At 40.4% G+C, this 27993-nt stretch overlaps 1 protein-coding gene across 1 annotated transcript in view; it reads right to left on the reverse strand.

Moving 5' to 3' along the window:
- LOC126484234 (transcription initiation factor TFIID subunit 6) overlaps window positions 1–27993 on the reverse strand; it is a 131461-nt gene that overhangs the window by 34828 nt on the left and 68640 nt on the right. Inside the window, exon 7 of the mRNA XM_050107650.1 lies at window positions 9614–9848. Within this exon, the coding sequence (XP_049963607.1) occupies window positions 9614–9848 (235 nt within the window). The remainder of the gene's footprint in view (window positions 1–9613; window positions 9849–27993) is intronic.

The following is a 27993-nucleotide window of genomic DNA, read 5'->3' on the forward strand; positions in this document are numbered from 1 at the left end:
CAGCATGTTGTTGTTGTGGTCTTCAGTCCAGAGACTGGTTTGATGCAGCTCTCCATGCTACTCTATCCTGTGCAAGCTTTTTCATCTCCCAGTACCTACTGCAACCTACATCCTTCTGAATCTGCTTAGTGTATTCATCTCTTGGTCTCCCTCTACGATTTTTACCCTCCACGCTGCCCTCCAATACTAAATTGGTGATCCCTTGATGCCTCAGAACATGTCCTACCAACCGATCCCTTCTTCTGGTCAAGTTGTGCCACAAACTTCTCTTCTCCCCAATCCTATTCAATACTTCCTCATTAGTTATGTGATCTATCCATCTAATCTTCAGCATTCTTCTGTAGCACCACATTTCGAAAGCTTCTATTCTCTTCTTGTCCAAACTATTTATCGTCCATGTTTCACTTCCATACATGGCTACACTCCATACGAATACTTTCAGAAATGACTTCCTGACACTTAAATCAATACTGGATGTTAACAAATTTCTCTTCTTCAGAAACGCTTTCCTTGCCATTGCCAGCCTACATTTTATATCCTCTCTACTTCGACCATCATCAGTTATTTTGCTCCCCAAATAGCAAAACTCCTTTACTACTTTAAGTGCCTCATTTCCTAATCTAATTCCCTCAGCATCACCCGACTTAATTAGACTACATTCCATTATCCTTGTTTTGCTTTTGTTGATGTTCATCTTATATCCTCCTTTCAAGACACTGTCCATTCCATTCAACTGCTCTTCCAAGTCCTTTGCTGTCTCTGACAGAATTACAATGTCATCGGCGCACCTCAAAGTTTTTATTTCTTCTCCATGAATTTTAATACCTACTCCAAATTTTTCTTTTGTTTCCTTTACTGCTTGCTCAATATACAGATTGAACAACATCGGGGAGAGGCTACAACCCTGTCTTACTCCCTTCCCAACCACTGCTTCCCTTTCATGTCCCTCGACTCTTATAACTGCCATCTGGTTTCTGTACAAATTGTAAATAGCCTTTCGCTCCCTGTATTTTACCCCTGCCACCTTTAGAATTTGAAAGAGAGTATTCCAGTCAACATTGTCAAAAGCTTTCTCTAAGTCTACAAATGCTAGAAACGTAGGTTTGCCTTTCCTTAATCTTTCTTCTAAGATAAGTCGTAAGGTCAGTATTGCCTCACGTGTTCCAGTGTTTCTACGGAATCCAAACTGATCTTCCCCGAGGTTGGCTTCTACTAGTTTTTCCATTCGTCTGTAAAGAATTCGTGTTAGTATTTTGCAGCTGTGACTTATTAAGCTGATAGTTCGGTAATTTTCACATCTGTCAACACCTGCTTTCTTTGGGATTGGAATTATTATATTCTTCTTGAAGTCTGAGGGTATTTCGCCTGTTTCATACATCTTGCTCACCAGATGGTAGAGTTTTGTCAGGACTGGCTCTCCCAAGGCCGTCAGTAGTTCCAATGGAATATTGTCTACTCCGGGGGCCTTGTTTCGACTCAGGTCTTTCAGTGCTCTGTCAAACTCTTCACGCAGTATCATATCTCCCATTTCATCTTCATCTACATCCTCTTCCATTTTCATAATATTGTCCTCAAGTACATCGCCCTTGTATAGACCCTCTATATACTCCTTCCACCTTTCTGCTTTCCCTTCTTTGCTTAGAACTGGGTTTCCATCTGAGCTCTTGATATTCATACAAGTGGTTCTCTTATCTCCAAAGGTCTCTTTAATTTTCCTGTAGGCGGTATCTATCTTACCCCCAGTGAGATAGGCCTCTACATCCTTACATTTGTCCTCTAGCCATCCCTGCTTAGCCATTTTGCACTTCCTGTCGATCTCATTTTTGAGACGTTTGTATTCCTTTTTGCCTGTTTCACTTACTGCATTTTTATATTTTCTCCTTTCATCAATTAAATTCAATATTTCTTGTGTTACCCAAGGATTTCTACTAGCACTCGTCTTTTTACCTACTTGATCCTCTGCATAGTGAACGCATTATTGTAGCCAAGATAGACACGAAGCCCATGCCTACTACAGTAGTACAAGTTTATATGCCAACTAGCTCTGCACATGATGAACAAATTGATGAAATGTATGATGAGATAAAAGAAATTATTCAGGTAGCGAAGGGAGACGACAATTTAATAGTGATGGGTGACTGGAATTCAAGAGTAGGAAAAGGGAGAGAAGGAAACAGTGGGTGAATATGAATTGGGGGAGAGAAATGAAAGAGGAAGCTGTCTGGTAGAATTCTGCACAGAGCATAACTTAATCATAGCTAACACTTGGTTCAAGAATCATAAAAGAAGGTTGTATACATGGAAGAATCCTGGAGATACTAGAAGGTATCAGATAGATTATATAATGGTAAGACAGAGATTTAGGAACCAGGTTTTAAATTGTAAGACATTTCCAGGGGTAGATGTGGACTCTGACCACAATCTATTGGTTATGACCTGTGGATTCAAATTGAAGAAACTGCAAAAAGGTGGGAATTTAAGGAGATGGGACCTGGATAAACTGACTAAACCAGTGGTTGTACAGAGTTTCAGGGAGAGAATAAGGGAACAATTGACAGGAATGGGGGAAAGAAATACAGTAGAAGAAGAATGGGTAGCTCTGAGGGATGAAGTAGTGAAGGCAGCAGAGGATCAAGTAGGTAAAAACACGAGGCCTAGTAGAAATCCTTGGGTAACAGAAGAAATATTGAATTTAATTCATGAAAGGAGAAAATATGAAAACGCAGTAAATGAAGCAGGCAAAAGGGAATACAATCGTCTCAAAAATGAGATCGACAGGAAGAGCAAAATGGCTAAGCAGGGATGGCTAGAGGACAAATGTAAGGATGTAGAGGCTTATCTCACTAGGGGTAAGATAGATACTGCCTACAGGAAAATTAAAGAGACCTTTGGAGAAAAGAGAACCACTTGTATGAATATCAAGAGCTCAGATGGAAACCCAGTTCTAAGCAAAGAAGGGAAAGCAGAAAAATGGAAGGAGTATATAGAGGGTCTATACACAGGCGATGTACTTGAGGACAATATTATGGAAATGGAAGAGGATGTAGATGAAGATGAACTGGGAGATACGATACTGCGTGAAGAGTTTGACAGAGCACTGAAAGACCTGAGTCGAAACAAGGCCTCGGGAGTAGACAACATTCCATTGGAACTACTGACGGCCTTGGGAGAGCCAGTTCTGACAAAACTCTACCATCTGGTGAGCAAGATGTATGAGACAGGCGAAATACCCTCAGGCTTCAAGAAGAATATAATAATTCCAATCCCAAAGAAAGCAGGTGTTGACAGATGTGAAAATTATAGAACTATCAGTTTAATAAGTCACAGCTGCAAAATACTAACAGGAATTCTTTACAGATGAATGGAAAAACTGGTAGAAGCCGATCTCGGCAAAGATCAGTTTGGATTCCGCAGAAATGTTGGAACAAGCGAGGCAATACTGACCCTACGACTTATCTTAGAAAATAGATTAAGGAAAGGCAAACCTACATTTCTAGCATTTGTAGACTTAGAGAAAGCTTTTGACAATGTTGACTGGAATACTCTCTTTCAAATTCTAAAGGTGGCAGGGGTAAAATACAGGGAGTGAAAGGCTATTTACAATTTGTACAAAAACCAGATGGCAGTTATAAGAGTCGAGGGGCATGAAAGGGCAGCAGCGGTTGGGAAGGGAGTGAGACAGGGTTGTAGCCTGTCCACGATGTTATTCAATCTGTATATTGAGGAAGCAGTAAAGGAAACAAAAGAAAAAGTTGGAGTAGGTATTAACGTCCATGGAGAAGAAATAAAAACTTTGAGGTTCGCCGATGACATTGTAATTCTGTCAGAGACGGCAAAGGACTTGGAAGAGCAGTTGAACAGAATGGACAGTGTCTTGAAAGGAGGATATAAGATGAACATCAACAAAAGCAAAACAAGGATAATGGAATGTAGTCGAATTAAGTCGAGTGATGCTGAGGGAATTAGATTAGGAAATGAGACACTTAAAGTAGTAGCAAAATAACTGATGATGGTCAAAGTAGAGAGGGTATAAAACGTAGACTGACAATGGCAAGGAAAGCGTTTCTGAAGAAGAGAAATTTGTTAACATCGAGTATAGATTTAAGTGTCAGGAAGTCGTTTCTGAAAGTATTTGTATGGAGTGTAGCCATGTATGGAAGTGAAACATGGACGATAACTAGTTTGGACAAGAAGAGAATAGAAGCTTTCGAAATGTGGTGCTACAGGAGAATGCTGAAGATTAGCTGGGTAGATCACATAACTAATGAGGAGGTATTGAATAGAATTGGGGAGAAGAGGAGTTTGTGGGACAACTTGACAAGAAGAAGGGACCGGTTGGTAGGACATGTTCTGAGGCATCAAGGGATCACAAGTTTAGCATTGGAAGGCAGCATGGAGGGTAAAAATTGTAGAGGGAGACCAAGAGATGAATACACTAAGCAGATTCAGAAGGATGTAGGTTGCAGTAAGTACTGGGAGATGAAGAAGCTTGCACAGGATAGAGTAGCATGGAGAGCTGCATCAAACCAGTCTCAGGACTGAAGACCACAACAACAACAACAACAACATCTATAACTGTATGCCACATACCATATTACAGTGTATGGCAGAAAGTACATAGTGTAGTAGTATCATCGTTCTTATCAGCCATGTAAGATCTTTGCTTCCGATTTAACAATGTTTTGCCAAAGCTGCCTTTCATTACAAAGTTATCCAAATAACCTAAAAATTTCATTCTTGTATGGCCTGGTGGTCTTCTTCCTTCTGTGGCTCCTTCTACCACAATCATGATGAATCTGTCACCTTCTGATCTTGATAGAAGACCAATCTCCTTAATTCTTTCAGATTTTATGTTCATTACAATGTCAGGTATTTTATATAAGGTGTCCAAAAATAATGTGAAATACTTTGAGAGGTGGTAGTACTTAATGAAACGAGAAAAATACGTTCAATACACGTGGGTCCAGAAATGCATACTTTCTGAGATAAGGCCAATAAACATGAATCTGGAAATGCATATCTTCTGTGACAAACACATGTTTACAGGAGGTGATTAATTTAGCATCTATTCATGACAAAGAACCATTGTGGTGTAGGGAATGATGCACCCTTTGAAGTATAACTGGTTATTGTACCTGCTGGCATGCATTGAAGACATGACCCTGTAGTGACTGCACACCATTGACTGGAATGGCGTAGACGAATTCCTTCAAGTGTCCCCATGACCAAAAGTCTAGGGGATTGAGGTCAGGGGAACGAGCGGGCCAAGGTGTGCCTGCCCCCCCCCTCCCCCCCCCCCCCCCCCCCAACCAAGCCAGTGGTCCTAAAATAACCGAGTCAGATGTTCGCGCACATTGTGATGAAAATGTGCTGGCACACCATCATAAACGAATAACATTCTATTCGTTGCTGCAATGGCACGGCCTCCAGAAAGGTAGCCAATATATTAATGAGAAAGTCCTGATAATGCACCCCAGTTAACCTTTGTAGCCGCAGGTACGGCCCTAGTAATCTATCACCAACAACGACTGCCCTTACGTCGATTAAGAATCAGTGTTGATGCCCCCCTTTCTTGAATTGCTTGGGGATTTATTTCTGCCCATACATGCTGGTTATGGAAATTCACATCATCATATCTTGTGAACCCTCCTCATCGGTAGATAAAATCTTATATGTGAACACAGTAACTGACTGCTGCAGAGCGTTAAAATCACCTGATAGACCGCATCTGAAATTTAGGTATGCAGAGTGCTCTGAGTCACTGACCTAAAAGGCACTAGTTTCATATAAATCAGAAAGATCTGCTAAGTGATTTAATAAAATCAGTTGTCAGTTGCACAATTTAAATATTTTATTGCACTTTACCGATTCTGACAGATTAATCTGTCATCTTTGGAAGTTCAGTACTGACTTGTAACTTGGCCCCAAATCTAATTTGGCACTGCTTATTAATGTCATAAGCCAGTACTGAATTTCTGAAGATGACAGATTAATATGTCGAAATTGGTTAAGTGCAATAAAATATTTCAATTGTGCAGCTGGTGTCTGATATTTAGATGGCTATGAAAAACAACAAATACCATGTTCCAATATGAAATTGTCCATGCTATGCTAAAACTTTAGCACAGATTTGTCTCTAAATACTACTTGGTTCTTGCAACCCGGCAGATTAATGACAAGGGTTGGCGTGTGGGCCAGCCTGAATGTGGTTTTTAGCATTTCCTACCTCCGACTAGGCAAATATGAGGTTTGTATCCAAGTCCTGCCTCAGTTTTAAAACATTTAAAAAAATATTCACACACTTTCACATTATACACAGAGTTTAGGGTATCAATATTCTGCCCCAGAGGTGGGGGTAATGGGATGGTGACAGGAGGGGCATTCTGCCACCCCTTAAGCCGTCAGCACACGGACCGTGCCGTCGAACATCAACATTGAGCGTGCTGAGTTCAACATGCTGCTGAAGGCTCAGGAATGATGCGACTTGTGCATACAGTACGTGGGCCCCAATTTGGTATACGTGATCGCAACACACTCCAGAGGCAGTTGTGGGATGTTTCTAGTTCACGAAACTGGTGCGTATACAATTTCCAGATTAGCTGTATTATAACGCACATTTCCTCCACTGTCCATATCTTAGTCACACTGTTCTATATGTAATTTACACAAATAAAAACTTCAATATCCATGTACATGTTTCAAGACAAAAAGGAAAGTACCATGTCCGATCAGTAAGGACACAGGCTAATAAAAGTTCCATTAAAATCAATGCAATGGAAATTTACCATAGTTCTCCACATAAGATAAACATTATTTTATCATTCCCATGTTTTAGAAAACCTTAAGATCATTCTAACTTGATCACTGTTCCTACCCAGCAACGGTCACAGGTTCGAATCCTGCCTCGGGAATGGATGTGTGTGATGTGCTTAGGTTAGTTAGGTTTAAGTAGTTCTAAGTTCCAGAGGACTGATGACCTCAGATGTTAAGTCCCATAGTGCACAGAGCCATTTGTACCATTTTTGTTCCTATCCAGTAGCAGAATCTTTACAACATGTGAATTACGGAACTTAAAAGAAAAAGGAACAAAATATCTTTATACAAGTAGCATAAGCTGTCTTGTGGATTACGCCAATCGAACAAACTCACTCCCCAAAAAAAGGTGAACTTATATTTACATAACATCAAATATTGTAGTACATACATACGTTAGGGGAAAAAAAAAATTTAAACATGAGGAGACGCGAACCCCCACCACAGCATGTGTCTCAGTGTGAATCCATAATGCTACCCCCCCCCCCCCCCCCCCCAATGCTAATCAGACAACAAATCAGGGACGGTCAATCCTAACATGTTACCACTTGCTAAAAGCTTTAATGGTAGCTATGTCACTAACTGAAAGTTAATTATAACAAATTGTACCAAGAACAATGTGTTTTTGGTGGATCCTCTGTGTGCCACTGCCTTCAAATGGCATACTCTCATAATATGCAAGTTACAATAATTCTTTTGCCACGAATACGATGTTTCTCATTATTTTACTGCAACGAATCACACAGTTTTCGAGTGATTCTCAATTTGCTGGTGCTCAGAAACAGCACATATACATATAGGCTTGAACTGAACGCCAATACGGCGCATCACAGCTCTGTGCTGAAGGGAGACGGCGTGCATGTGACGTAGGTGGCGTTGTGCCATCTGATTGGTCAATGCTCAGATGCACACTCAGAATATCTGACATGCCAGATATTGCTCTGCACATTTCGAAAGACTCCCGAACGTGCTATTCCATGCTATGACATCAGAAACTCAGCGCTCAATGTTTGGATGCACAGTCCATGCGCCGACGGCTTTAAAATTAAGCATGCCAAATTGAATAGTAACCTTGCTGACCTCATGTGGATGTAGAACAAAGACACCAGAAAAAGAAGAAGACTTTCAGGTTTTGAGTTCAGTCTTACAAAATGAAGTTCTAGCCCCAAAACACAGAAGAATAAAATATTGGAATGAGAATGATTTATCATCAAAGAAATAGTTTCCCATAAATTAACATCAATAGTATTTCCATTAATAATTTTCAACTCTGTTCCTACTATCACTCTATCACAACACAATTATTCATATTGGAGGAAGAGACAACAAAATATTGAAACCCTGTTTTCTTTTGTTCTTTTTATGTTATTTAGAATCGCACATGCCAAGGTGGACACACTCAATAATGACTGTGGAGATTTGGTCCAATGAGAACTTGCACATTCATTCTGTGCTTGGGAAACAGACGGCTCCAGTAACCTCCGTAAGATACTGTATTAGGTATTTAGTAGCAAAGAGCTGTTAAGCGAGTATTAGGAAGACTTTTCATGTGTGATAATATGATGGATAAACTTTACTAGGAAGAGCAGTTTTTCTGTCAGTTTACTGTGGTGAATATCAGTTTAAATTTGGACATGTGCAGTCCAATTGCTAAGCCACACAGACAATGTTTGTCGTTTCAGTGTGGATCAAAGTTAAAGGTTAAGTGAAAACAGGTATTTATTATATTATTTTCTTTTCATTAGTTTCACAAAGCATTTTGTTCAAACTGTGACAACATATGTGATTAGAACTGAGTAAGCTGGTCTGTCAAAAGATGAGAAATCTGTTAATTCTTTCTTTACTTATAAAGAATATGAAAAGTAATAATCCGATAAAAAAAAATCTCCTGTGAGAGAAGTGTATGTGCTTTGAAGGAAAGAATGATTATGATTTGCTCATAGTTGGGGCCATTTGCATGTGATACCGCTATATTTCGATGAAAATAAAATAAAAGGAGTTTCAATACAAAACATTTTGAGAGAGAATGATAGTAGAAAATTTAAAAAAACTGAAATCAGTGCAATCTGAGAGCATGCAGGCAACAGCCATAATTTTTGTTTAACTTTGGATTCAGTATGACCATCTGCTACACAGGTAAGTGATACATCCTGATTATTATTAGGTTTCTTACTGTACATGTACCAACTATTTACTAAAAATTTATCTGAGACTTACAAAGCATAAGCCAAAATATATAATGTTTCTGGTGTGTAAATGCAAGGCTTTAATCACAATATTACTGCTGTACTAGTTTTAAGACATTCTATCATCACTTTGGGACTCAAGCCCATGAAAAAGGTGGACAGGAAATTTACACATTGCAACAGTCAGGCAGCCTACGTTTACTCTCATTTGTTTTAAGCTCCTGGTTTTCAACAGAATGTGGAACATCTGTCTGTAGGGAAGATCATCCTGCGTACTAGTGCTCAAAGACTTTCTCAAGTGCATACAAAATATAAATGATCTAATGATCAAATACACTGTTAGATAAAAAAGCATATCACTTTTAGAGGAATTATCCAAAGACATAGTCATAAGGTACTTTTTTCATACATTTCAGAAAAGTGGTTTTCATTCATCTCAAAACAGGCTCTTCTTATTAAAGAATGTTACTTGACAAACAAAACAATAATGAGAAATTGAAAAAATGACATAATGTAATGAGAACTTATGAGAAACATTTTTATGATGTGTTATCTGAAAACAAACACATATGCCTAACTGGTTGAAAAATGTACTTTAGGTGTCTGGTCCAAACCTTCAATGGCTCCATATAATGAAGACAGTTGAGTCTTCTCATTCCGCAGAGCTGTACTGAACATACGAGTGACACGAGTCTGCACATTGTTGGTCGACGTATTGAAATTTTTACAGATTTGTGCCATTAGTCGTGACGCAAAGTCTCTGAGAGCCCAATGGTTATCAAGCTCTGGCCGCATACACAGCTGTTTGCTGACAATGCATGTCGCTACTGAAGGAATTAGCTCATGTAACTGTAACAAAATACAGATTGTTTCTGATCATTGACAATAAAGACATAACTTCTATTTATAAAGTTGACATAGTAAATACAAATTAAAAAACTAAAAATGAAACTTTTGGGGAAAAACTGTACTTATTGGAGTGGCAAATTTTATTAAGTACGACAGAAAGCAGAATAAATATTGAGAATTTGAAGGTAGGCTTTTCTTTTTTAACCCATGGAGAAGAGAAATGTAGGATGTTAGAAAATATATTATATAAAAGTGGAGTACATTTGGCAAATGGGACAGTACAGAAAAGTGCCTGGCAATGAAAAATGAGTTTTTTTTTTCTATATTAGTGGTAGTGTCCCAATATTAAAATATGCAGAAGTTATGAATGCAATGTGGCAGTAATAGTATTGTGTCAGAAAGAAATACTGTAAGCAAGAAAAAATTAAACAAATATTTCATCCAACTCTCTTATACAGGGTGTTACAAAAAGGTACGGCCAAACTATCAGAAAACATTCCTCACACACAAATAAAGAAAAGATGTTATGTGGACATGTGTCCGGAAACGCTTAATTTCCATGTTAGAGCTCATTTTAGTTTCGTCAGTATGTACTGTATGTCCTCGATTCACCGCCAGTTGGCCCAATTGAAGGAAGGTAATGTTGACTTCGGTGCTTGCGACATTTCTGTGAATGTTTGGGCAGGCATTGTTGGTGATGTCTTGATTGGGCCCCATGTTCTTCCACCTACGCTCAATCGCGCACGTTATCATGATTTCATACGGGAAACTCTACCTGTGCTGCTAGAACATGTGCCTTTACAAGTGCGACACAACATGTGGTTCATGCACGATGGAGCTCCTGCACATTTCAGTCGAAGTGTTCGTACGCTTCTCAACAACAGATTCGGTGACCGATGGATTGGTAGAGGCGGACCAATTCCATGGTCTCCAAGCTCTCCTCACCTCAACCCTCTTGACTTTCATTTATGGGGGCATTTGAAAGCTCTTGTCTACGCAACCCCGGTACCAAATGTAGAGACTCTTCGTGCTCGTATTGTGGACAGCTGTGATACAATACGCCATTCTCCATGGCTGCATCAGCGCATCAGGGATTCCATGCGACGGAGGGTGGAAGCATGTATCCTCGCTAACGGAGGACATTTTGAACATTTCCTGTAACAAAGTGTTTGAAGTCATGCTGGTATGTTCTGTTGCTGTTTGTTTCCATTCCATGATTAATGTGATTTGAAGAGAAGTAATAAAATGAGCTCTAACATGGAAAGTAAGCGTTTCCGGACACATGTCCACATAACATATTTTCTTTCTTTGTGTGTGAGGAATGTTTCCTGAAAGTTTGGCTGTACCTTTTTGTAAGACCCTGTATTTAACCCTAGTAATACCAAGGCACTTTCCATGACGCGCTTACCTGGGGAGAAGGGGGGGCGTACTTTATGTCCACCCTAAAGATTTTGTTTACTAAACTGGAATTTGTTAATTTTTATTGAATTTTATTAACAACATACTTTTTAAACAGGTACTGATGTGCAAGTAGGCTCCAGAACCTGAAAATACCTTTTAGCACATCCTTAGCAATATCAATGCACTTCCAATAACGTGTACTGACTTTATGACAACCACTTGTCGTTGACTTTTATTCTCAACATACTTCTTAAAGAGGTATTGATGTGTATGTAAGGCCCTCAACCTGGAAGTTTTGAATATGATATTCAATGGGGAAAGGGACACCTACTACTGAGACCTACATTTTTTGGTTAAGTTTAACTGACAAATTTAAAACATAAATGGAGTATGGTATAAGAATTCATTAGAAACAATAAATATTTATAATATAAAGGAACTGATTACATTACAATATTTTCAAAATGGGATATAAAGTACCCCCCTCCCCCTAGCCCAGTATTGTGAAGATTGAGGTAAGTGCCAGTTTATAAGAAAAACGAAAAGTCTTAATATTTTTGGGATTTTCATCATCAGGCAGCTAAGGTTTATGAGGCTGCTATGAGATTTTCACTGACTGTCAATGAATGTTTCTCATTCCTTTTAAACAGTCAAACAGTGATAACAGGATAAGCAATAAGAATCAGTTCCTGCATCTGAAGTAATCATCAAACACTTGAGTAATTCAAACACCACGGGTATGAGGTAAAGGTATTTTGAAATCCATCTGGCCATTATTTGTGTTTTGTAACACTATCTCTATTGCAATGCCATCAAGGCAATGATACAGGGCAATCCATTAAACCTGAACTACTTCAATGGATCATAATTTCCCTCCAAAAGCTTGTACAAAGGGGAAAATTGTTTTAATGATCTCAATAGCTCAGGGAGAATCAGAAGCACCACCCACTGTTGGCAAGTTGATTGTTGTTTCTGCACATGATGTCCTTTGTCCGGTATAATGCTGCACTTGCTCAATTAGTTTTAGTTCATTCGTAGCCTTGTTAGTTGCGGTTTGTGAAGTCTTTGAGTGTGTAGTTTGTACCCCATGACAATAATGAGCAAATTAGTATTCATTTGCAGTCTTTAGCTGGCAGAAACATGCAGTGCACACTTTAAGAATGGGTTTTTATTGTGACAACTTACCGGAAAACAAACTCATCGGTTATGACACAATGGGCATTCAAATGGTTCAAATGGCTCTAAGCACTATGGGACTTAACATCTTAGGTCATCAGTCCCCTAGACTTAGAACTACTTAAAGCTAACTAACCTAAGGACATCACACACACATCCATGCCCGAGGCAGGATTCGAACCTGTAACCGTAGCAGCCACGTGGTTCCAGACTGAAGCGCCTAGAACTGCTCGACCATAGCGTCCAGCACAATGGGCATTCCAGAGAGACTTAAATGTGTCTGATGTTCTGACAAAAGGCAGCAATTTTATAGACTGTAAGGAAGCTGGCGACAACAGGTGTACTAAACAATGATAAAGGTAAACATAGACCATAACTAAGTGCACAGATTATTAATAGAGTTCAACGACGCTTGGAGAACTCTCGAAGAAAATCTTGGCAACTGAGCCAGAAGACAGGCATTTCATACGGCACCTGTCTGAGGGCTGCACAGAAATCAGCATTGCGACATTACAGAGCACACATGATGCAAGCATTACAAGAAACAGATCTGAGTAAAGAATGAGTTATATGTTATATCTCTTGTTTGCTGTGCTCAGTCTTGATGGGAGTGTCATTGTAAATGGAGCTGTTGTGCTTCTGTAGAACTGATGAAGGCAGATGTATTTTGTGTTACTAGTTCAGACTGTGAAATATTGCTGAAAATACCTATTTCAAAATTTAGAAACTTTATTTCAGTGAACAATCTTTGGAAGCCATCTGAATATCACAATTCTTTCGTCATTTAATATTTCTTCCTACGAGAATAGGATCCATGACCAGCATCATGCCCTACAGAGCACAATAAGACAATCAGCTAAGTAATAACTTCAATATATTTTACATGTGATGTGCAGTTTGATGCAGCTTACTTCAAAATAATGATCAACATCTGGTCTGAAGGCAGAGCACTGAATATTAAGCACTGAGGGGGTGCACAACATTTATATTATGACTAAGAGCTCATTTTTGACAAAATTATTTTTCTATGAGAGCACCAGCGAGAAACACCATCTTTTGAAAAAGAGAAAACAGAGCTTATAACACAGCAAATGAAACTGATACATTTGGTACAGATTATGTGGCTTTTTTCATTTTTTGTTTCTTTGCCTACTTCATCAATTGAGTAACTGCTTATGAGGAGATAGAGAGAGAGAGAGAGAGAGAGAGAGAGAGAGAGAGAGAGAGAACAATTCTGCAATACGGTGGAAGAATTGAGAAAAACCATATGTAACTCTTTTACCAATTTCTTCCAAATAATGAATAGAGATATTTCACATTAAGTTACTAATGAGACTGATATTGTATTTGGATGGTTTATGACTCGCCTGGAGACACAGCACTGTACCAGAATAAATTTTGAAGAATGTGTTATAGTGAATGACTTTATCAGGCTTATATACTCCAGCTTTGAAATCAAGAATGTGGACTGAAAGATTGATGTACTGTGCAAAGAAATGAACATTAAACTCTAATGTCTTGTTGACAATGAGTTCATTAAAGAATTAAGGGAATTATCTTGTAATCTGTCTTAAACAATTTAGCGAAATGATTGAAAACCTAAATCTATATGACCTGATATGGACTTAAACTGCCATTCCCCCAAATACACGTCACATGTCTTATCACTGGGCCACCTGTATTTTGATGCTATGTGAAGGGTCATCTACGAAAGCAAGAAGGTGTCAAGTGACTGTGGTAATATTTATTTGTCACAAGAAAGTCTTGCCATGACCATGGGAGTATGCATTTGTGTGTCTGTCTGAATGTATGTGTGAATTTGTGTACTTTTGATAGAATATAAGAACAAGAACTCGAAAGATAGTGGTAATGCTGCTTCCTGTTATGAGTTTCTGCTCTCCAGGCATCGGTCCGGGAGGATGACTTATGAGGTCTTGAACCTCAATCTTCTACAGGATCTCTGTGGCAAGGGGTTGGCAGTGGGGCTGGCATAGGGATGGGCCAGGATCTTGTGTGGTTGGATGGGTGCCAGAATACCATTTTAGGAGTGGCTGACTATGATGTCTCATTTCTGGGCATGATGATAGTTAATCAAAGCACGCTGGCAACAGATATTTTGCAGTTGCTCCACTCCAAGGTGATATTGGATGACAAAGGAACGCTCCTTTGCAGCTGATTATTGGGTGTTGTGTGATGATTAGGAATGTGTGAGGGGCAGGGAGAGTGCGTAATGCCTGTCCGTGAAGGTATTAGTGATTATATGTGATTATACCTTCAGCATCCTGGGAAAAGGAATTCGTGTCACTACAGATATGCCATCCGTGGATGGCAAGGCTACAAGGGCGCAATTTTTGTTGTGGAAGGGGTGACAGTTGTCAAAATAAGGGTACTGTTGGTGGTTAGTGGATTTAATGCAGACAGAGGTGTGGATGGAGCCATTAAAGAGGTATAGGTCAACATGCTGTAAGGTGGAAGGTTGGTTTGAGGAGAATCGAGTAAAGCAGTTGGCAGACAAGGTGTTGAGGTTGTGGAGGAATGAGGATAGGCTATCTTGGCCCTGAGTCCAGGTCAATGAACCTGCACCAGACAAGATTCGGGTTTCGGAAGGCTGGGAAGATTTTCTCTAGATGACCCGTAAACTTGAGACAGAAGGACATTAGGAGAGGTAGTGTTCGAAAGCAGAAAGTTCATTGGCATGAGGGATATTGGTGTATAGGCAGGTAGCATTAACAGTGACGAGTAGGAAATAGAGTAATAATGGGGTGCTGGTTGAGAGTTGGTGAAGCAAGTGATTAATATCTTTGATATGAGAGGCTACGCTCAGGCAATTGGTTCATGGTGCTGGTCAGCCCGAGCAGTGATTCCTCCAATGGAGCACAGTAATTAGCTACAATATTATGTCAGGGATTCATTGTTATACAAACAAACCTGTGACACAGCTGTGGTCACCCACTTGGCACCTGTCTACGCCAAATTTTTTATTGGTCATCTAAAGGAAGTCTTTATAGCCTCTCAAAACCCCAAACCCCTTGTCTGGTTCAGGTATATTGATGATATCTTAATGATCTGGACTCAGGGTCATGACATCCTATCATCAATCCTCCACAACCTCAACACATTCTCTCCCATTCACTTCAGCTGGTCCTCATCAGACAACATGCCATTTTCCTGGATGTTGACCTCTGACTTTCTGATGGCTCCATTAACAACTCTGTCGATATTAAAACTGTTAACCATCAACAGTACCTTATTTTGACAGCCATCACCCCTTCCACACCAGAAAATTCCTCCCATATAGACCGGCCATCAGTGGATGGCATATCTGAAGTGACCAGAATTACTTTTCTCAGTATGCTGAAGGCCTCACTAAGGCCTTCACAGACAGCCACTACTCCCACCCCCTAGCCAAACCTAGTTCGCAAACGGATCTTCCATGCAATATCTCCACAAACCCCTAATCCTCCCACCATTTCCCATTATCAGGTGCAAATGAATGCCCCATTGATTATGAATTATCATGCCTCTTTATTAAGAATGTACTACCGAAAATCCTTTGAGCCCTCCTAAAATGGTATTCTGCTGACTGCCCAATCTACACAACATTCTGGTCCATCTCTATGCCATCCCCACTCCCAACCTCTTGTCACAGGAGCCCTATCCTGTGGAAGCGCCAGGTGCACCACTTGTCCAATCCACCCATCCAGCACACCCTGCTCCAGTTGATAGCTGGAGTGCTGACATAAACCAGTTTTGTTGGCCACTGATGCAACGTATATGTGGATCATGATAACCCACTCAGCATCAACTAAGGCCTGAAATGGTACATTGAAGTGCCAAAATAGGGAGCTAGGGTTTCATTTTCTTACCATAGTGAACCAGTTTTGTTGGCCACTGATGCAACGTATATGTGGATCATGATAACCCCCTCAGCATCAACTAAGGCCTGAAATGGTACATTTAAGTGCCAAAACAGGGAGCTAGGGTTTCATTTTCTTACCATAGTGAACTGCTGTGGTCCCCAAGAAGGATGGACGTGTAAAAACTGCCCCAGTCCTGTCACAGGCTTATACTGCCCCAACAGTGGCAGAGCTGCAAAAGAGCTGTATCACATACCAGCTGTGCTGCACACACTGCACAGCATTCTATGTGGGTTTAGTATTTGTACGAGGTGTGATAACGCTGCAAACCGTAACGGTGGCTCAACAATAAGCTGAAAGTTAAGTTCTGAAGACAACAAAACTTGACATATGAGTCAATCTATGGGAAAGGAGAGTGTCTGAACACCGTGTAGGGATGAAGCATGGAAATAAATACAATCTCAGCCATTGTGAACAACTTATCACTAGCATTTGAAAAACAGAGCATGGCATGAGATGACAAACTGGCCTTTCACCACTGACAGGTAAACACCTGCGTCAGTGGATCTGCACATGCCACATACCATCCAGACAGCCTTCTGTACTATTTTGCTTTGATAACCACGCCAGCTCATCTGCATACATCTCAATTTCTGCTGGTGGGGATACTAAATAAACCCCCACCAATAAAAAAGGTCATGCTGGACCAAAAATAGCCTTGCTGCTTTTTTCTGCAAACATTGTCACATAACCAGTATGGGCCAGATATTTCTCAGATGTACATCAATCACTGAAGGAGGCAACACTGATGCAGCTAGCTCTGGCAGATGGGCAGAAGATTGTGGATACTGGGGTGACTGTTGGTCCACCAGCATTGGTGGGGACAGACACTCAACCACTGGGGATTGGGGAAGAGGACAGAGGGCAGGTAAAATTCCATGGGCTCCACATCGGCAGTCACGGTAGTAATGCCTGCCACTGCCCCAGCTCTCTGTCAAAGGTAGGACAGCAGAAGACACGTAAGGAGGTGTGCATGGTGTCGCAATTCAGAGCCTTCCACTGGGCCAATACCACAACTGACTCCATCGCCCCACCAGCTCAGAGATCGTGACAGCGTGGCACTTCAGGACACGAGTGCAAGTAATTTGTATGAGAGGTCCACTGTTCCCAATCAACATCCACCAGAAACAAATGCTGACGTTTGTGGGCTACCATTACATCCAGGGAATGTAACTCGTGTATACCAAATCCAAAAGACCTGTGGCAGCTTTCACGAAAATTGTGGGCCACCATTACATCCAGGGAATGTAACTCGTGTGTACCAAACCCAAAAGACCTGTGGCAGCTTTCACGAAAATTTTCCGCCAGACTGTGCTTGTTAATTGTCATCACTCAGTAGGTGGCAAGAAAACTATGCAGTATACAGTCACGGGATGAGACAGATTTGCACTTTCTCATTGGAGTTTTAAATGTCAATGCGAAACACCTCACTTGCATGGTGGGTGACATGGAGTGGTGGCGAGATGCTGGGTACCACTTCGTACGCAAAAATCTATGAACTCTTGAGACACAAATTGGCAACTGTTATCAGAGACTAGCGTCTGAGGAGAGCCCTCGATGGCAAAAATGACCAACGTGTGAACTATGGCTGTCAAGATGCAGGATAGTCTGTCAACAACGAAAAATTTACAATGCATTGAGCACCAGCAACCACATGCTACCCAAAAAGAAACCTGCACAACTGATGTTCACCCTGTCCTGAGGGTGCTCCAGAACTAGCCAAGGAGAAAACTGACCTGGCGGCACAGCTTGATCCTGTGCAAAGGACATGCAAGCCTGTACAAGGTGCTCAATATTGCATCAATAGATCACTAGCCAGTAGAAGATACCTTGCCAAAGGCTTCAACCAAGATGTAACCCAGTGCGACTTATGCCACAACTGGAGTATGCAAGGATGAAACACCGGAGAGATGATCACTCGACAGCTTGGTGTCTCCATGCAAGCATGAGGGGTCCCTACACAACACTGAACCAATCCGCAGCAGAAAAACACACTCCACAGTGAATCTGCCCCCGAAAGACCATGCTTGAGCCAACCCGTCTGGACAGCTGAAACGATTTTCCAGAATAGTGTCTGTGGCAGCCACAACCTCCCGTGCTGTCAGAGGAAAATTCAGCAATGTTTGCTGCAAGGTGTCATCAAAGCAATAAGTAGAGCTTCCTGTCGAATGAACTCTGAATTTGGACCAGTTGGCAATTTCAGCAGTGCATCTGCATCAGTTTGCTGGGCAGTGGAGCAGTAATGAGTGCCTTAACCATAATTACTGGGGAAGAGGGTCCACCTCCGTAAAATGTGAAACTTTTTAATGAAGTAAATTATAGCCAGGACTTCCTTTTCCATATGTGGGTAGTTACGTTGCACTGCAGAATGTGTCTTTGATGTATAAGTGATGGGTTGCTCATTGTCATCTTCATTTTGAAGGGACAGGACTGCACTGGTACCATATCGGGATGCATCAGGGGCCAGGGTTAACTATTTACCAATATGAAGGAAGCCAAACAAGGAGCAGAATGCAAACACTGCTTGAGAGACTGAAAAACATGTTGACAGGATGCAGACCTTACAAACTTGATGCCCTTTTGGCAAAGCTGATGACAGGGTGGCAAATGTGTATGGACCTCCTTCAAGATTTGGGCTTTGAAATTCTTATCCATAGGGTCAAGGCCATCTTTGCTAAGTACATGTCCCAAAAGATGCATCTTCATGGGAGGGCAGGGGGTGGGGGCAGTGGATGAGGGGGGAGTGAGAGGGAAGGATACTGCACTTTGTCAGCTTGCAACGAAGGTCTTTTCCAGAAGGCAATGGAAAACTGCCTGCAGATTTCGTAAACACTCCTATTGTGTAGAGCCCTTCACCCAGACATCATCAAGGTAGTTTAAGCAACAGGTATACATCAGTAAGGTAGTTTTCACAATAGGTATTGTCCTGAATCAACTGCTCCAAATATCATTGATAAATTCCCAGACGAGCTTACAAAAGGCAAGCAATTAAACTGATGAAGCCCAAAGTACCAAGAAATTAAAAGAAGTTGCGTCAAATAGCAACTGCAAGTACATATTGCCCAAGCAGTGCATGAAAAACACTGTCCCCCTGGCAACTTCACCAAAAACGTCTCTAGGCATGGAATTAGATACGAATCTGTGATACACTGCGCGTTGACTGTATGTCTAAATTCACCACAACGGCACACAGTACAGTTTGGTTTCTGAATCACCATCAAATGGCTGGCCCAATGATTCGATGAAGTAGGAGAAACAACTTTGAGGTCCTGCCAATGCTGCAATTTGACCATGACCTTATTACACAAGGCTAAGGGAATGGGGTAGGTACAACAAAATTTTGGTGTTGCTGACAGCTTAAGGGAGACATGTGCCTTGAAATCTTTTGCCCAACCCAAGGTACTCTCAAACAGCTGGTTGTAATACTGTATTGGGGAGTCCAAATTTTGAGAGGGAACTGACTAAGGTGCTACATGTACTCTGTCAGTTATCTGGAAGCCCAAAACAGGAAAAATATTTTGCGCCAACAGTGATTTTACCACTAACAACTGTAAGGTACAACTTGACTTCATGATTATGACAACACAGGGCAGCTCTAGAGCCTGTATATATCAAGAAACTGTATGTATCTAACTTAATTACATTGTCCATTGCTTCTGTGTCTGCCTGAAACAGGGTGCATATGAGGACAAGGGGAAAAAATTCCTGGGGTTTTTCCTGGTTAAAAATAAATATTTTCCCAGGTGGAAACACACATTTCTCCTGGCAAAAAGACACTTTCCCCCGGGTCAAAAAAACACTTTTTCCATGTTACGTGACAGTATACTTTCCCTGAACTGTAAAACTTATCAAGCCTTTGAATGGTAAAGATTTTACATCTGGTATAGAACTTCCTGGCACTTTAGGAAAAAGTGTTTTGGAAAGATCTTTGACTCACAGCAACATGTACACAGCATATTTTTGTATTACAAAAGTATAAATACGAATTCCACCAAACACATCACATCACATCACAAGCACTGAAATCGAGATTGGGAAGCGATTTTCTCAGTCATCATAGCTCATGTAATGTGATCTCACCAGCCAATGACAACAGATATTCAGAATACAGGACATGTGATGTAATCAGCCAAAAGCATCATTGTTAAATAGTAGAACACACAAATAAGAAAAGTAAATGGTTTAAATTAATGTACATATAGTATAACTACATATTGGTCTTTTTTGCTTTTGTTACCCTTTACGATGTATCAAACACAAATCTCCCTGCAAAATTTTAAATAACGACATAACTGTCCACTCTTCTGGGTCCGAAATTTTTCTAAGTGGCAGGTCCTCAGGGTGTTAAGTTGTGAATGAGAGTCAGAGACTCTGTGATGTAAGAAATTCATAGCACATTGTCACGTATAACATAATTCATCTTGTGTAAAAGGAAATTTAGACTAAAACTAATGCTTCTCAATCCTCCATCCGCAATATTTTCCCACGACCTGTTAAAAATTTAAAAGTGGTGACATCACGCTCATTGAAAGCAGTTTATTGCTACAAAGTACTGCCTAGTCATCATCCTATAGCTTTGACACATTTTCTGTTGGCAGATGCTTGCAAATCCACTGTGTTTGGTTATTGTAAATGGTGTATTTTCTTTGAAACTTAGTTTTATTTAGGTGTTTTTCTCTCATTATGTTTTATTTCTGCAGTAGAGGGCTAAAATAGAATTCTTGGTAAGATTTCAGTTTTTACCAGTCAAAATTACAAAAATTTAACTGAAAACTAAAACAATGAAAAATTCTCAGAATTTTAAAAGGGTCCTCCTGGTTTTCTCCCGGATGAAAAAAATTCCTAGGTTTTTCCTGCATGTCCTACCTAGGGCATATACATCCTGTGAAACAAAAATAGTTGCCCATCCACCATCAAAAACAGCAGACTATGCTGAGGTAATGCTTTTGGGGCACTGGAGACAACCCCTGATTCCACAGAAAATGAGGACCTTTGATGACCATAAGAGGCTCGCCACCTAAATGCCCTACTTTGTGGCGGACCCCACATATGGCCTCAACATGCGAGCAATCCTGTCAAACATGCACCATGAGACAATCGGGACAGAACCTCCAGCTCATCCACTGAGCAGGAACAGTTGTGGCAAGAGAGCGACCCAAAAACCCAAAAAATGTTGAGTGTGGGGATGACAATGCCTCGATTACGCATACCCACCGAGTCCAACACAGGTGAAGACGAGCAATACCATGATGTCACTTCACTAGAAACATCAAAACACTGTGACTCACTGGAAGGCAAGGATGCCTTTTTCACCACATGGGCCACCAAGAGCTATTACCAAACACATCTAAGTTTCCCCCCTGCCAATTCTCAAAAGTACAATCCTTGCCACTGTGTAAGTTCATATGATTCAGTAATCTCAGTGACTTCAGCTAAAGAAGGTCAGCCCTAGTCTGGACCTCAGTGTTGGGTGTTAGCCTAATTAGCGTATGATGGAGCACAATGCGGACACTCAAATCGACACTTGTGTGAGAGACCTTGCACACCAGTGATCCATACAGGGTACGACTACCAGAGGTGCTTGTGATGTTGGTTAAAATGTTATCATGCCACTGTTGCATGGGTTTGATGACCAAAACACATCACCATCAACTGACAAAGCTCATCTAAATAAGCTTCTCAGAGTTGGTAGAGAGTTTCAAATTCTGTACGATTTTGTATAATCCTGTACTTCTGGACAATAACAAGGCAGCTTAATCAGCTGCACCAATGACAAGCCCTACCTGGCAGTGAAGCAAGTACCGATGTAAGTACTTCTCCCACCTTTCTGTAACCTCGTTGAAACCGGCAAACAGTGTCGAGCGAAAAAACTTCTCTGTCGGCACCTGGCCATCTGTCTGCACAACACGCTTTCAGAGCAATTTCGCATTTGTCTGAATGCATCTGCTTCTGCTGTAGCTTTTGTTGCTGTTCCAAGAGGCACAAGGGCTCCTTCCAGCATTGCAAAAATGCTGGATCCATGGTGAGCGCAATGTAATGTCATTAGAGGGTTGGAGGAGAGAGAAAAGGGCATCACACACCTAAGAATGTCTGGTGTCCCCACTTTAGTAACCACAAGATGTGACAATGCTGCAAACTGTCACTACCAGCATAAATATAAACTACTCAAACCAACAGTGGCTTGACAACAAGCCAGGAGCTGAACCCTGGAAGATGAAAAGAAACAAGACACGTGCTTAAATCTATAAGGGAGCAGAGTGTCATACACCATGTAGAGACGAAGCACAGAGATTAACACAAACTTGATCAATGCAAACAACTATCACCAGTATACGGAAAGCAGAGTACATAGTGAGGTGAGGAACTGATCCAAGATAGTTAAAAATCAACTGATAAACACCTGAATCAGTGGCTCTGCCCAAACCACACTTCACTTGCACTTTCTGTGACAGCATTCTGTACTATTCCACCTCAATATCCGCATCAGCTCATCCACTTCCAACTTGAAGTCTGCTGGTGGGGATACTAAAGTGAGCATGACCACCAACCAATGTCCATCAGAATGCCTGACAACTCCCAATACACAAGCTACAGTCATGGACAGTCCTTTACAAAATGTCAGTTAATAACACATTAATTTATTTCATGCCACGAACTCATAAAAATAAAATATGTATACTAACACAGTTAATCAAGTAAGGTACAAAACAATGGAAAGTCCATGATAGAATAACAACAATACGGAAAGGATAAACTGCTACTCACTATACACGGCCGCATGTGTGTGTGTTGTGCTTGTGTTAAATGTTGAAGGAGGGCTTGGTCTGAATGCTTAAATATTTCTAGCATTCTTTTTCACTACACCTGTCAGTGACTCACTGTCTCCTCACTGTGGAGAGTAGCACTATGTCCTTTCCATATTATTGTCATAAAACAATATAAAGTATAGTCTGATCCACAACCGATGGCAGTTCGTGCAGCTCGAGAAGCGGACAGGGACTGCATTGTTGCCGGTTCCAAGTGACGTTTGTGGTAAGCCCATACATGTGTATTGCATTTGAAGAAAGTATGTGTATTGCAAATTATGTCTCTTGCTTGCTTGTACAGGATTTGTCCCATACCACCACCATCAGCAGTGACAAATCACAGCAAATGAAATAAAAATTCAATAAATGAATGCGCAGAACAAACCTAAACTTGACTGCCATCATTCATGATTGCAACTATAGTAAACTTACTGACAAGTTTATATAACAGAGATAGATACATAATTTCAGCCCAGTATTGTGTAACATTGTATGTATTGTGTTTCCCACTGTTAGGCACTAGTTGAACATGTCGGCCCTAGGGGCAATTGTTGGAGAGGCACTCGTTTGGATTTTGCTGCAGTCACACATGTTGCTGCTATCAATTTCCAGGACTCTCTATTTTATTATGATGTCTTTGCTTCACACCATTATTGATTTGATTTGGCCAATACAACATCCATGTCTCCCATTCCTCCTCTGCACCTCCTAGTAGCTTTTCTTGAGGCTGGATCCACCTCTGAGTGTCACCCAAATGCGCAGCCTTGCTGTTTTGATTGTGGTAGTGGTGTCAATGCCCTGACTCTAAGATTTAATTCACTGTCTTGCTGCTTGTTTGCAGCAGAGCAAACAGGTTGAATTTTGGCATGGTTTTGTATATTCCATGTCTGCTGTAATCTCTCTGTGATATCTAGTGGTGCTATGACAGCCAGTATATATAAGCTGTCATAAACATGCTGTCACAATGCGGCAGGTAGAGTTAGCACTGTCTAGTTCTTTGGCACATACAGTGCAACTCCAAACAAGATTTGTGTTTCCTGCCACTGAACAGAATGAGGACAAGAGTGGCCCTGCACAGGAATGAGAAGGTCATGCCTCATGATGAGTTAGTTTTTTTAAGGAGATTGTTGTGTGTCTGTTGTTCTGAAAACGTGATGTGAAAGAGATATTCTATCTAGTGAACTTCTAGTTGGTGCATATTGTTGCATGGCTCCAAATCCATTCCATTCCAGTTGATTTTTAAGAAGGAAGGAAGGAACCTCCACATAGTGCCCCCTAGATAGCAATACAGAGTGCTCTTATATGACCTACCTCATACAAGCAAGCACTTTCATTCGCCACTGGAACCCAGCAATGAGCAAGTTCTTGTCAAACACAACCATTACGTTGGTCATTGCGAACATTATAACTAGATTTCTCATAGTGGATGCTCATTTTTTGAAATGCTCCAATGCTGCTTCAATTCAGAAAAAAATCACCACAATCCCCTACAGTATGCCCAAAATTCATACTAATCTGTTTCACTGTCAGCCAACCCTTGCTATACACAGCTTCCTGCACAGCTAATGGCCATGTTTTACTGCCTTGCTCTTTGCCATCTTCCATAGTGCATCCATCTCTAAACTGGCAGCATATACAAAAAACAATGAACACCCTCCAGATGTTTCTCATGTTTAACTAGACTATTATCCAACAACTATCCTGAATTACTATTTGTACTGCAGCTGATCTAATTTCCAGGATCCCTCTTTCCTCTTCATGAAAGAAAACCTCATTTTATAGTGTTCAGTTTTAAAAGAGAACCTTCAAGTGTCTTAATTCTTTCAGAAAACCTCACATTCAATGTTCCAGATCATCAAATAATATTTTTATTTACTGTTTATGTAATCTGTAGATATGTATGTGCAAGCAATGTTCTCGTAAAAATACATATAAATATCAACACACAGGACAAAAAATGATAATGATTACAACAATGATAATGGCACAGTATAATAATATACAAGGAGTAGCGTCTTCAACTTTATTTTCCTTTTCCCTCCTTATATTAAAATACATCACTGAGGTGACAAAAGTTATGGGATTGCGATATGCACATATACACTTGGTATCATGTACACAAGGTATAAAAGGGCAGTGCATTGGCGGAGCTGTCATTTATGAACAGGTGATGAATGTGAAAATTTTTACAATGTAATTATGGCCACTGCATGTGGGAATTAACAGACTTTGAACGTGGGTGGCAGTTGGAGCTAAACGCATGGGACACTCCACTTCGGAAATCGTTAGGGAATTCAGTATTCTGAGATCCACAGCATCAGGAGTAAGCTGAGAATAGCAAATTTAAGGTACCTCTCACCACAGTCAAAGTAGTGGTCGATGGCCTTTACTTAATGACTGATAGCAGCAGTGTTCGAGTAGAGGTGTAAGTGCTAACAGACAAACAGGACTGCATTAAATAACCATAGAAATCAATGTGGGATGTATGATGGACATATCCATTATGACAATGTGGCAAAATTTGGCATTAATGGGCTACAGCAGAAGATAACTGAAGCGTGTGCCTTTGCTAACAGCATGACATTGCCTGCAACACTTCTCCTGGGCTTGTGATCGTATCAATTGGATCCTAGATGACTAGAAATCGTAGCCTGGTCAGATGAGTCCTGATTTCAGCTGGTAAGAGCTGATGGCAGAGTTCAAGTGTGTCACAGACCCCACAAAGCCATGGACCCAAGTTGTCAAGAAGGCACTTCGCAAGCTGGTGTTGTCTCCATAATGGTTTGGGCTATGTTTACATGGAATGTACTGGGTCCCTTGGGCATTCTGGCACTTCGAGACCATTTGCAGCCATTCATCGATGTCATGTTATCAAGAATGACAGAATTTTTATGGATGACAATGTGCCACGTAACTGGGCAATAATTGTTCACAATTGTTTTGAAGACCATTCTGGACAGTTCAAGTGAATGGTCTGGCCACCCAGATCACCCGATATAAATCCCGTCGAATATTTATGGGACATAATTGAGAGGTCAGTTCGTCTACAAAATCCTGCAACAACAACACTTTTGAAGTTGTGGATGAATAGAGACAGCATGTATCAGTATTTATGCTGGGGATTTCCAATGACTTATTGAGTCCATGCCACACTGAGTTGCTCCACTATGCCAGGCAAAAGGAGGTCCGACACAATATTATGAGGTATCCCATGACTTTTGTCATCTCAGGATATGTCACAGAAGGTATTCAATACAACTGATGCAGTTTTGTAGTCAACAGAAATTTCTATTTAGGACTTTATAATATTAACACAAAAAACTTCTGCAATTCTAAGTGCAAATGAGTCACATAACAGATTTTATTTATACAAAAGAGGTCTTCAGCAGAATACAATTCTAATGACAAACAAGCACTTCCATAAGTTATTTTTAAATAATGAGATATTATTTGTTGTGCATTCAATATTAGGCTGTAAAACAAATATTTTAGCACCAATGTACTTTGTCTCATTTTGTATAAGCACTAAAAGCGTCATGACAGAATGGAGATCATCTTTCCTTCTAGTGTTATACAGACAATTTGTTTTGTGGTAAACAGGTTTACTTACAATGAAACACATCTGGAAATACATGTACTAAGGTGCTGTAATCATTATGTGACTTTCATTTTGGGTGGGGGTGGGGGAATGAGGGAGATGGCAGCTCAAACCTTTGTCCGACCATGAAGATACAGGTTTTCCATGGTTCTCTAAATCAAATAACATAAATTTTGGGAGGGTTCCTTGCAAAGGGCATGGCCAATTACTTCCCCATTCTTCCTCTGGAAAAGATTACGTCCCATCTATAACGACCTAACGAACAGTGGGACACTGTACCTGAACTTACTTTCTTTCATTTACAGAAGCTGTACATGCTTATAAATGGTTCATAGATAACTGTTTAAGTATTAATCTCATGAAATAAGCAATAATGAGCTTTTAGTACAAGAAGTAGGCATTAACTGTCATAGAGTGAACACGCTACAGTGTGTGAAATTCCTTGGGGTCCAACAGGACAACAAGTTAAAATGGAGGCAACTCATGGATAAAGTAATCAAGAAGTGTATTCCAGTGTTTGATGTCCTTAGAAGCATCTCCCATTGTGTTGACAGAAATAACAGGGGTGTCATCTCATTTCTCATATCTTTACTCCTTGTTTTGTATGGAGCACTGCACCTAAAGTATAAAATGTTTTTGTTCAACTGAACTGAGTAGTACCAATATTGTGAAAAATAGATAATTGTATATCTTCCAGAAGCCTTTTTCAAGGATCTTGGAATTCTTGCACTCACTTCTCCATACGTTTACTCCTCAATGTTTTTTATTGCTGATAATACAAATGAGTTTCAACTGAACTGTGACATACACAGTCATAATAGAAGATGGAAAAATAATTTTTATGGAGGCTTTGCCTCCTTGTCCACGCTTCAGACTGGAGTTACTGTATATATTCTGGAGGAAAGACATTCAACTAACTTTTGTCTAACATAAAATATGAAATTCTGAATCACTACTCATTCGAAAGAAAATTAAAAACCTGTCTCATTAGCCACCCTTTCTAAAAATTATTTGAACATTGAGATTCCAGAATTTAAAGGTTTCATTAGCTATGTAGGAAGTAGCAGTGTTTGTTCTAAAGTGTATTACTTAACAATCTATTCTTGTATACATATATAAATTAGTCCCTCAGTGTGGTTTCTGTCTGTATGCTCGGGCTAATCTAAGGAACTGCTGTTGTGATTTTGAGAAAGTGATGACAATTACGTAACACTGTTCCCTGAATTTTAATCATAACTCTATGCAGT

Source organism: Schistocerca serialis, chromosome 6 (assembly GCF_023864345.2).
Source record: "Schistocerca serialis cubense isolate TAMUIC-IGC-003099 chromosome 6, iqSchSeri2.2, whole genome shotgun sequence".
In the NCBI taxonomy this organism is placed as follows: domain Eukaryota; kingdom Metazoa; phylum Arthropoda; class Insecta; order Orthoptera; family Acrididae; genus Schistocerca; species Schistocerca serialis.